Source organism: Paramormyrops kingsleyae, chromosome 6 (assembly GCF_048594095.1).
Source record: "Paramormyrops kingsleyae isolate MSU_618 chromosome 6, PKINGS_0.4, whole genome shotgun sequence".
Lineage (NCBI taxonomy): Eukaryota > Metazoa > Chordata > Actinopteri > Osteoglossiformes > Mormyridae > Paramormyrops > Paramormyrops kingsleyae.
The window spans coordinates 24683832-24696656 of NC_132802.1; the positions used below are offsets into that span (position 1 = coordinate 24683832).

The window sequence follows — 12825 nt, forward strand, 5'->3', positions numbered from 1 at the left end:
CACTGGGAAATGCCCACTGGGGGGGTGGGGGAGGAGAGACCCCCATCCATGCGTCCAGCAGGGCAACACTGCTGCATCACCATGGCCACAAGTATAACTTAAAGTAACGGTGCAGTGTTTCACACAGGGTTTTGCTGATAGCCTGTCCCATGGGGAGCAATTACTCTTTGTGGATATGCACCATCAATTCTGCTAAAATATTACAGTCCTGTTGTTAATGTAAATAATAACTAGATTTGAGAAAAACACCTGGTTAACTTCTCGTTGGCCAAAACCGGAGCCCTTGCTGATGTCCTGAAGCGAGCTTCAGCAGGCTAACTCGCTGAAGGAGCACTGAGAGGAAGGGAGACCTCCAGAGATGCATCCAAGACAGAGTGGGATCTGCAGAAGGGGCAGCGGCACTTCCTCGCGGAGTGTGCTGCAGGAGTCGGCTCCTCCCCACAGGTCAGCGAACAGCAAACAAAGCCACCGCTTCCACATGACGCCATGACCAGAACACACCTGAATGACGTTTCCGTACTGTATCACTGTCCCCAGCAGCTTCCTATTTTCAGACTCGTTTTGTTTCTTCTCCAGATCTGCAGCGTGCTGTTATAGGAAAAATATAGGACAAATGGGGGCACGTCAGCGATGCAAGGATGATAGTTATTTCATTTCAGATTAATACTACACATTATCACAACCAATTTGCTAAAACTTAAATCTACCCAAAAAGCCAGATGAATGTATTATTTCAGGAAGTAAAACAGGTTACATTTATTACCGAAATACCAGAGTTGGAGATTTCAAGTCCAGAGAGTACAAATCCAGACCAAGATTTTGTTTCAACCAGCCAGTTGAGTACTCTGTGACTGACTCTTTATACTCGACTTTAAATCTCCAACTCTGGTATTCCGGTAATAAATGTAACCTGTTTTACTAAATTAATAAAGGTGATTATATCTAAAGAATAAAATGTAATAATCACAATTAAGAATGTGTGTTATTACAGCTTGTGCAGGTCATACACACACAGGAATGATGTCAGTCACCACTGAGCACTCATTTGGTTAAAATGAACAATTTCACTCCATCCCTAGTGTGCTACTTTTCTACTATTGAAAAGAATTGAAAATAAATCCCCAAAATTGGGAACAAAAACAAGCAGGAACTCCATATTCAAGCCAGTGTTTGCATTCTGGCTTTGACGTCTAGACTCGAATAGGGAAGTCTCATTATTCAAATTAACACATAACGTTGCGTTAAAATGTTCTGTCAATGTACTGCAAGCGCTTATAACTTTGTGAATTAGTGCCATCATACTCATGAAGGTGTTATTTTTTATGAACGCCACGCCTTGTTTGTAACGTAAAGCCTGTATCATTAAGTGGGTCATAATCACAGATACGGAATCAGATCAAAATAAACAGAAAGAAAGCTAACATTCAGCACCAAGTGTGAAAACAGCTGAATGCTGCCTTAAAACCAAGACAGCTGAGTATTTAAGAAACAGGCAATCTGAATAAATGACCCACAATTCAGTTCTAAAGAGGAGAATATACATAATAAAAATGTGGGTGTTTTTTTACTGCTGTTAATAATCTAACAAAGTGCATTTTACTTTGATCCCCTCATTGTCCTCATGGGTAAGCAGAAAAAAAAAAAACGTTTTCTTCTCCAGGGTTTGGAGCTCAGAATGCAAATGAGCCAAAAGTGTTCATGCACACCCACATATATTATATGCATCTCAGAGCGCACAGTGCATCACTCAGAGGGGACTGGAAGCTGCATCACATGACTGCATCACATGACTCCTGCAGCTATGGCGGCAGACCACTCACATGCAGCTTATTCAGCAGCACTGTGTCCGTTGTGCTGTTCCCTCCCGGCTTCGCTGCCTTCCAGAACTGCTTTTGTGCAGAATATCTGTTCATGGGGCACAGCTTGAAGAGGCAGTCTGGGAAATGGAAAAGCAAGCCCAACTTTAGGGCACAGTCCACGAAATGAACAGATTAGATTAGACCTTCACTTAAACTGCACGCATCCAACATGTCTCTGTATGCTGGCATCTCCCTGAGTACATCTATCATTCAACCAAAGATACAAACGCATTGCACAGGAAATCTGTCTTCAGGACGAGATAAAAATAAATAGGTGCAGCAAAGGCATGAAGTGGGTGTAGAGTGCATGAATGCATACATGGGGATGAGCGAGGGAGGTATCAGAGAAACATGAGCATGGACATGAGGGTCCAAAATGGGTTTTGAGGAGAGTGATATTAAGCTATCATTAAGTGTTGACCTGCTGAACCCAGGAATATTGCCCCCCCCCCCCCAGTATAAAGTTCCCAGCTCAAGATGGCACAGGAGATAAACTCAGGCAGTATATCTTGGTAACCTCCTGGAAGGAAACAGTGATCCTCCAAAAGAATGGCCCCCATAGATAAAAGCAGTGGTGGAAAGTTCAGGTCCAGAAATTACAAATCCAGACCAAGGTTTTGTTTCTACCAACCAAGTATAAAGAGTCACAGTGACAGAATACTCAACTGGTCGGTAGAAACAAAACCTTGGTCTGGATTTGTAATTTCTGGACCTGAACATTCCAGCCCTGGATACTAGTATGGAGAGTACAAACGATTCTGATAACAGCAGAACAGAAATGCACATTCCAAGATGCACTGCCTGGAAACAATGCATTATCTAGCTCACCAGGGACAGTTTCCTTTACAAAGTCAGCCACATACACACACCCAGTATGAGAGGGAGAGAAGATGAGAAGGAGAGAATTAGTCAAGGCATTAAAGGAAAAAGGGACAAATATTATAGGATGTAAACACATAAGTATATGAGACATGCCTTTGCAGGAAATATGAACTGCATTCATATGGATTTCCATTCAACAAAAAAGGGCCGTCATGCCTAACAAACTAAACCAGTAACACAAAGGATACACCCTATACAAACAAACACAATTTGCATTTATGTTAGGCAAAATGCACCATATAGAAGACTCTTGTTAAAGCAAATCTTTTCCATGTTTTCCTTGTTATGTTAAATGAGTGTGCCATCAGCCAGGCCCTGAACACTAGCACGGCCATAAACAGCAGACCTGAACTCTGTGAAGGGGTCACCAATCGCTGTTGGGGACTTAGCAAGATGCTTGCTAACCAAGGAACAGTCTGGAAACCTTGTTACCCCCCAAGAAGGCAACTCACCTCAATGGGGGACATCAAAGGGTCTGTGAGCTTAAAATGTAATTCATTACATTATAATTAACAACCAAAGCTCCAACGGACATCACACAATGTAAATACTACAGAAAATGTCCTGCATTATAAATCACTGCAACCCAAAATGGGCTCCATATAAAACTTGGCTGAACAGTGAAAATTGAAATGCTTACTTTAGCCAAGACCATAAATTAATTTCTCCATTGATGGATCTGCTGATACTCAGATTAGTAGAAAACATACCATTAAATCATTCATGCTTCAAAGAATATTAGGAACAATAATTATTAACTAAAAGTTAAAGGACAAATTAGAGTAAAAACATTTTCAGAAAAACTTTTGAAACATCTTTTCAGTGTTACAGGTGTTCCTCTACACTTCTCACAACTGGGATTTTTATCTTTGGAAACCGTTCAATCAAGTATACTGCTCAGACTCTTTATAATCATGGTATTTTACACTCTTTGGATGGTGGCAGTATTATATCAGGGTGTTGCTTTTTTGCAAGTTTTGGGAGGAGTAGCATGTCCTGTCCCTTTATGTAAAATATTTTATAATATATTTAGTACACTAATTGCTATTATAGATGGGTATGGGTGGTCTTATTTCGAAAAGATAAGTCATATGTAATGTTTTCTCACATTTGTTTTATAATCATTGGAGCAACAAGCTGCTTCAGTAGAAACAGTGCATTTTACAGTTCATTTAAATTAAAATGCAGGGTTGCCAACTTGAGATTTTAAATTCAAGACAAGTCTGCACTCACATACAAAAGCATTTACATGTATGTAACAGTTTTATTGCCTTGAAAACAGTCTGTATGGTTTGCAGATTACCCCAATGCTTTTGATGTCACCATTTTTAGGTTTATAATGGAATAATATAGATTTCCTGAGCATGAGCGTGAGACTGAAAGCCTGAGTATCACACCAGATACGTGAGAGCTGGCAACCCTGAGAACGTACATTTTTTGTTTCAAGCTAGTTGTTAAAAAACAAACTTTGACTACCATGAAATCACCAATAAACCACATCTATTTATCCAACATTTTAAAATATACTGCGTTTGAAAACGATTTCAGGACAAAGCAGCCACTATGACAGGGACATTACGGGTTTTTGGTTGAGGGTGTTTGTTAGATTCGCTGTTATTAACACTAATGGCTAAATAATTAGCGCAAAACAAAGGGCTGCATACACCAAAGTGCTTGGAGGTCTGACGTTTGTTGGTATGGGAAACGGACGGGTCTAGTAGTAACTTGATAGATGCACCGTTTACCACACACCTTGCACGAATCCCGGTTGTGAACTGGTGAAGCACTGACGAAGGTCTGCTGAAAATACAAGGCCCTCTCAGCAGTCAATCCAGAGTTCAAATCTGGATTTTCACACTCCTCCAGGGAACAGGCCATTTCCAAAAATATGCAGATTTAGCAAATATTTTACTTTTTAATTGGCTACTATATATTTGCAACCAGATTATTTTGTTTAATGTGGATAATTACAGAATTTGTTAATCTGGTATTGCAACACTGCATCGAACTGTGTTTAATAGAAAATGCACACAACACCGATAAACTGGTTACATAAACTATTTAAGCACAAGTATTTAGATTACAAATGACGCTTAAGAAAATAAAATGCTTTATTTTTTATAAATAGCCTGTTGTATAATTAAAATGTTGAATTCTCAGTGTTAACGGTACAGTGTAAATCCATATCACGGCAGAGAATCACATCGATACTAACTATAACACCGGTGTACTGCTCTCCCCTACCGCGTATTTAGTGGTGTGTTCCTAAACACACAGACAGACATCGTTAGAATGAGTGATCATATCAAAATTACTGGACCAACTATATAAAGATTTTTTTTAATGTGCACTTATGCAATTCTGAAAGCCTGTTACGTGTGGGCTAATGTAGGCCAGTGTTGAAGTTCATCACTGGGTACCGGTAGCTTTCATGGGTCCTACTAAACAGTAAGGGAATCACGCTACTGTTAGCGAATATGCGGCTTGCTTTGTGGGTTACAGTGAAAGACTGGGTGGCCTGGCAGTATGAAAGCCAAAGCATTTTGGCTGTCTGACTTGCTTTATTTCCATAATGGGAAACATCCAGAGAGGGGCTTTACATGTGATGTCAGTTTCAGTCCAGCCCATAATCTCCAGCATTCTACAAACCGTGCAAAGCACATTACACCTACAAAGTAAATTCTCACTAAACAGGTCAGCATACATCGCATATGGAACAATCACAACAACTATGATGCCAGCACACTCAAACATATAGTATTCTGAAAAATCAACAAAATGTGGTTTTTAACAACTAAAACAAAAGAAGGTCTCATGTTATGAGTCAGTACATGGGAATGAAGCAGGAGGAAAATGGTAGAAGAAAAAATGTTTTTTTTTTTTGGGATTACTCAGAAAACTATGTCTTATTGTAAAACATGATGCCTAATTCTGATTTTAAATCTGTACTCAACTCTTAAGCTTCCAGGGCTATTTGGGCCCTTTCTTCCAGTGTGCTGCTTATACAAGTAAAATCCCAGTTGTGAACTGGTGAAGCACTGATGAAGGTCTGCTGAAAATACAAGGCCCTCTCAGCAGTCAATCCAGAGTTCAAATCTGCATTTTCACACTTCTCCAGGGAACAGGCCATTTCCAAATATGTTATGTGTTCTGCAAATACAAGGCATTTCTGACTTTATGGCCTTCTCAGATAAAATCTGATAATTTCTATGAAGCTGTAAAATCAGACAATTTATATATAATTTCCAGATCTTTCCAAAAATATCTATAAAACTTACATAACACAGACAATTCTGAACGGTGTAATCCCTTAGAAGTGTGTCTTTCAGGCATCCGCATTTACCAATGTGTGGCAAATCTTTTCCCCACCTACACTCAGTATACAAAAATACCCAACCGTATTAGTACAAAACCTCTACACCAGTGTTTCTCAACCCAGTCGTCAGGGACCCCCAGACAGACTATAATGTTGCTCCCTCCCAGCTCCCAACAAACCTGCACCAGGTATTCTGTGTTCTTCCCCGCAGTTTCCCCTCCCCCCCAGACACACCTACAAAACCTGCCAATCAGAGCAGGGAAATCTGCAGACTCTGCTGGATCAGAATTGGGGACCCCTGTTGTATAGGCTTCACCTACATGCACACTCACACTCACTAATAAGGGTACCTAGTGACTCACAGTAAATTTATTTAAACAGTGTAGGTTGAGTGTCAGTACCACTAAACACTGCTGAGCAGCAAAGGGTGTTTAGGCAGGAGAATTCTCCATTTCTGTAACTAAGCAAACAACTAAGTGTATATGTCAGAATTCACAGAAAACCAACCTCTGAGGAACATCCACAAACTGAGCAAGTGAAATACACTCACCTAAAGGATTATTAGGAACACCTGTTCAATTTCTCATTAATGCAATTATCTAATCAACCAGTCACATGGCAGTTGCTTCAATGCATTTAGGGGTGTGGTCCTGGTCAAGACAATCTCCTGAACTCCAAACTGAATGTCAGAATGGGAAAGAAAGGTGATTTAAGCAATTTTGAGCGTGGCATGGTTGTTGGTGCCAGACGGGCCGGTCTGAGTATTTCACAATCTGCTCAGTTACTGGGATTTTCACGCACAACCATTTCTAGGGTTTACAAAGAATGGTGTGCAAAGGGAAAAACATCCAGTATGCAGCAGTCCTGTGGGCGAAAATGCCTTGTTGATGCTAGAGGTCAGAGGAGAATGGGACGACTGATTCAAGCTGATAGAAGAGCAACTTTGACTGAAATAACCACTCGTTACAACTGAGGTATGCAGCAAAGCATTTGTGAAGCCACAACAGGCACAACCTTGAGGCGGATGGGCTACAACAGCAGAAGACCCCACCGGGTACCACTCATCTCCACTACAAATAGGAAAAAGAGGCTACAATTTGCACGAGCTCATCAAAATTGGACAGTTGAAGACTGGAAAAATGTTGCCTGGTCTGATGAGTCTCGATTTCTGTTGAGACATTCAAATGGTAGAGTCAGAATTTGGCGTAAACAGAATGAGAACATGGATCCATCATGCCTTGTTCCCACTGTGCAGGCTGGTGGTGGTGGTGTAATGGTGTGGGGGATGTTTTCTTGGCACACTTTAGGCCCCTTAGTGCCAATTGGGCATCGTTTAAATGCCACGGCCTACCTGAGCATTGTTTCTGACCATGTCCATCCCTTTATGACCACCATGTACCCATCCTCTGATGGCTACTTCCAGCAGGATAATGCACCATGTCACAAAGCTCGAATCATTTCAAATTGGTTTCTTGAACATGACAATGAGTTCACTGTACTAAAATGGCCCCCACAGTCACCAGATCTCAACCCAATAGAGCATCTTTGGGATGTGGTGGAACGGGAGCTTTGTGCCTTGGATGTGCATCCCACAAATCTCCATCAACTGCAAGATGCTATCCTATCAATATGGGCCAACATTTCTAAAGAATGCTTTCAGCACCTTGTTGAATCAATGCCACGTAGAATTAAGGCAGTTCTGAAGGCGAAAGGGGGTCAAACACCGTATTAGTATGGTGTTCCTAATAATCCTTTAGGTGAGTGTATATATGCTAGACACGAGGCTGTAGATTTAAATAGATCCAATTTAATAGTATGGGCAGTAAACTTTTCATTTTGAGGATAAACAAAGAATAATTCCTGTTTATCCCAAGTCTGCACAAGGCCTCTAATGTATAGACTGACCGCTATAAGGCACACAAACATAAAAACTATTTACCCAATGAGAAAACTACAGACAAACTGGGACAAAATGTAGCAAAGGGGTTATTAAGGGTTACAAGTCAGGCAACTTGTAAAACATATTCCCCTTGTTTTCTTCTGGGGGAAAAAATGGATTCATGCTGCCCTAAGAAAATTACCAAAAAAAAAAAAAAAAAAAAAAAAAAAAACAGAAAAAATGCCCAACCTTCCCCTTTGCCTTCATCCCCAGCTGCAGCGGCGATACCAAATAAGGAGGGGGAAGCAAGTCAGTCCCATCAGCCGGGCAGCTATGGCTCTCCCAGCCCCTGTGCGCGCGTACACACGCACACACAGACACACGCACACACAGACACACACAGACACACACACACACAGACACACACACACACACACACACACACACACACACACACACACACACACACACACACACACACAGCATGTTCACCCCCACACACAGGCAGAACAGCATCTCACACTTTCACACAGATTCTACTGAGAAGGGTACATAAAAGGGGCTTTAAACTGATAAAGATCAGGCTGGGATGGCAGGGTGGCTTGTAGCACAAACGTCCTCTCATTTGCCTGCTTCTCTTCCGCGGTCCCAGCTCACGGACAGGAGGCCGTCGCTGGTTGGCTGACTGCGTAATGGCTCTGCTCTGGCTCTCAGGTGATAGTACAGATAGACAGGTCGCTGTCTGCTGGGAGAGTGGTCACACTCAAGAGGAGTGAGCAAGGGATGAAGGGGATCAGGCCACCCTCCTCCAGCTGTCACCCTAAGCGTTACACAGACAAGCACATAGTCTCTCTTATTCGCTCCTGCTTCCGAGTGCGACACCAATAAGAGAGCAGCTGGAAAAAAATTAATAGCAGTCACCTGGCAGAGGATAGGCTGAAGTGCGACACTGTCTGTTGGGTCTCTAAAGAAAGCAGCTAAATTCTGGACTGTCAAATACACAGGGGACACACTGCAAAGCACTATGCTATCGATGACTAACGAACATTCCAATAAGGACGAGGTCAGAACAGTCCACTGTACTTATTGTTCCAACAAAACAACCATCTCCTATAAAATGAAACTAAAAATATGAGAAATGCACTACTGAGACAGATACGTCAGCCAAAGAAATGGGGAAGATTTCTCACCCTCACATTAAAGACGAACAGAATAGTGCCACATTATCACCCCCACCACACACACACAATTAAAAAGAATAAAAGATCTGGCAGTTATTAGTAATCCGTCAGTTTACAGATTCAATACTAAAATTTGCATCAAAATCTTTGCTGTCTTCTCAGAACACGCTGCACACCATTAGGGTGAAGATGAGCTCTGCCTTTCGCAAAGCTGACTTAAGCATGCAATCTACAAGCCAAATATATTCACTGAAGGGTTTCCCCAAAACCACCGAAATATTATTTTAGTGGATATTTTAACCACATCCCTCTACTGCCAACAGTCAAGAAACAATCTATACTTAAGAGAAGACGGAATCAGGATAACATCTAACTTCAGCTGCTAAGGAAAGGTAGAGGGATAAAGGTCAGAGTACATGCTTGATAAATCCCTGAGAAGCGGCATCCATATAAAACAGTGACATGCAGCTGGGGGTTTCCCAGCAGGCTGTGTTTTCCCAGCAGGCTGTGTTTTCCCAGCAGGCTGTGTTTTCCCGAATGTTTCCTCAGGCATCACATCCGGCTCCAGCTCACCAGTTTGTAAGATTACTGTGCATCCATTTCCCACAATATATAACCAATATATATTTAAATAAATATATTAAGTGTTAAGCCTATGTAAGCATGGTTAAGTCCCCCAAATGGTTAAAAACAAGCTAATTTTTAACGTTGCATATTTTGGTTACATGCATGACATGACGAGAATTCTGGGGAAGTACGTTCAGAACTACAATGGAAAAGGATGAGCATAATACACTATAGATCAAGTGAAAACATTTAACATGACCTGCTTTTACACATTTTTATGCCCTCTCTAAAATTACACACAGAAAATACATGACTAAGATTATGACCAGTTTTCACATCTGACATCTCATCTGTTGTCCTGGAAACCACAAATATATGGATCTGGAACAAGATGTTTGAAGCCTGCGTCGAGCTGAGAATTTTGTGCTGCAGTTTCAGAGCGTGAAGCCTTTCATGCTACGGCACTTCACGCCACCTCCTTTGCATTCAGCAGTTCAGCTTGCGAAAGGTCAGGCATCACACTGACGCCATGACAACCGAACTCGCCAAGCGCCTCTGCCGGTCTCTGCCAGTGCACGAGGCTGCCGTTAGCACAGCGGCTAAAGAAGTCGGCCCACAAACACAGGAGAAGGAAGAAACTGAATGTCACATTCGTTTGAATTGCACTCATTGACATTTCAGCCTAAGTATGGCTAACATGAAAGCACTATAACCAGAGCTGGGCAATTCAGGTACAGAGAGTAAAAGTCCAGACCGGGATTTTATTTCAACCAACCAGCTGAATACTCTGACTCTATGCTAAGCCGGTTGGTTGAAACAAAATCCTGGTCTGGACGTTTATTCTCTGGACTTGGATTACTCAACTCTGACTAATCAAAGCACATACAAATAAATAAAATATACGGACCTCCACATGCTCGATTTTTGCGTTTCATTCATTGTGATATGTCTGTGCAACATTTGACTCTTCAGGCCTTGCCCATGACCAGGAACAAGTAACACATCAATATAGACAGAGCAATTTTTGATTTAAAAAAAAAAAAAAAAAGATAATTCTTGCTAAAAACACAAAGTGTGACAAACCTAGGACCTTAGCAGTATAAGTACCTTAAATGAATTAGAATCACAAGAGATCACTGGGGAGAAAACACTCTGCACAGCCAGAAAAGATGGAAGAATGTATCCTTAGGCATTTTCAGTTGGAATAGCAATATTAATCACTGATTAATATAAATTTTTTTCCAGCTGCTCTCTTATAATAGCTGATTATGCAGAGATCTGCACTGAGCATGGAACCTATTGCAGGCTGCTGAAGCCAGTGTTTCCCAATCCTGTCCTCGGGGACCCCGAGACAGTCCACATTTTTGCTCCCTCCCAGCCCCCTGCCAGACAGTCCACATGTCTGCTCCCTCCCAGCTCCCAGCCAGACAGTTCACATGTCTGCTCCTTCCCAGCTCCCTGCCAGACAGTCCACATGTCTGCTCCATCCCAGCTCCCTGCCAGACAGTCCACATGTCTGCTCCCTCCCAGCTCCCAGCCAGACAGTCCACATGTCTGCTCCTTCCCAGCTCCCTGCCAGACAGTCCACATTTTTGCTCCTTCCCAGCTCCCTGCCAGACAGTCCACATTTTTGCTCCTTCCCAGCTCCCTGCCAGACAGTCCACATTATTGCTCCTTCCCAGCTCCCGGACCATCTCAGGGTCCCTGAGGACCAGGTTGAGGAACACTGCCTTAAGGCACGAGGCAAGGGGACACCCAGGATAATATCCCAGTGCACATATGCACACACTCACAGAATCTCAGATAGAGAGAAAAGGAGGAAGCCATTGGACCAATCGTATGAGCCTACAATGTTAACCACTAAGCCGTATTGCAACACTTAGAATATTATTTGAAAAGCTGGTTTAACATGGCTAAATTATAAGCATATTGTATAGGTTTTACCATTATTTTCATTTTGATCTTTGTTATGAATGCGTGCTTTGGTTTGTCCATAGGCACAATAAATTCTGTATTAGCATGAATGTATGTTCTATAAGGATTTAAATTGGAAATGTTTCTTGTAAAACATATTCTAGGGCTTTCCAGATATCCACAACATAAACACATGGACAAGCCCATTACGTGATGTCCAGTACAAGAGACTAATTTAATATGATCTGTTACATATGATGATTAAGTAAAAGCTGTGAGCATTAGGATCTTCAATGCCGAGAGACGCTCATATGTTATTACAGAGGGTCATTAGCACTGGATGGCAAATTATAAACACAATTTAAAAAAAAAAAAAAAAAGTCTTAAAATTGTTCAGATTACAAAGAAACAAAGAAAGAAATAGGAGACAAAATTAATAATCCCTTTAGAATGCATTTAGAAAATCTAAATTTCAGTTGTTCCCTTACGGTTGATTGTTCCATACAAACTATCAAAAAAATCCATCCATCCATTTCTCAAAACCACTTATCCTCTTCAGGATCACTGGGGGTCTGGAGCCTGTCCCAGAGGCCATGGGCACCTGGCATGGAACAGCCCAGAATGGGGCACCAACCCATGGCAGGGCACACTCACAGGCACATGCACAGGGCAATCTGGTAACTCCAATTAACCTCGGATAAGCGGAAGTAAATGGATGGGATGGATGGATGGATGGATGGATGTTTTTGGACTGTGAGGAGAAAACCAGAGAACCCAGAGGAAACCCCAAGACAATACGTGGAGAACATACAAACTCCACACACGGAACCCGGGTGGAGACTCAAACCCCTGTCCCTGAAGTGTGAGGTGCTAACCACTGCACCACCATGCTGCCCCCCGCTATCAAAAGAAATGTCATTTAAATCTTGCAATTGTCAATTCAACGAACTGGTGGTCAGTTGGAGTCTACACTAATTCAAAAATTTGCAATTAATGGTCAATGGCAATCAGTACTGCAGTATACTTTTTCATTGCTTAATTATTCTGTTTAAGAAGAATGCATATTTCCAGAGGATCCTCGTAATTAAGATTAGGAAGAGCACTGCTAGTGTAGCTGCCACCAAAATCAATACACACACACAGACACACACACACACACACACACATTCGTACCACATATTTTTGATATGGTTCTTTGAGTTTAATATGCATATGTACTGAACGAAT

The 12825-nt window shown here is 41.8% G+C and overlaps 1 protein-coding gene across 10 annotated transcripts in view; it reads right to left on the reverse strand.

The window, feature by feature from the left end:
• The window catches only part of LOC111840603 (inositol 1,4,5-trisphosphate-gated calcium channel ITPR1), a 100084-nt gene that overhangs the window by 76126 nt on the left and 11133 nt on the right, over positions 1 to 12825 (reverse strand). For all 10 annotated transcript variants that reach the window (XM_023805596.2, XM_023805598.2, XM_023805601.2 and 7 more), the window contains exons 4-5: positions 1821 to 1936; positions 502 to 588 (exon numbers count right to left, since the gene is read on the reverse strand). In XM_023805596.2, the coding sequence (XP_023661364.1) occupies positions 502 to 588; positions 1821 to 1936 (203 nt within the window). The remainder of the gene's footprint in view (positions 1 to 501; positions 589 to 1820; positions 1937 to 12825) is intronic.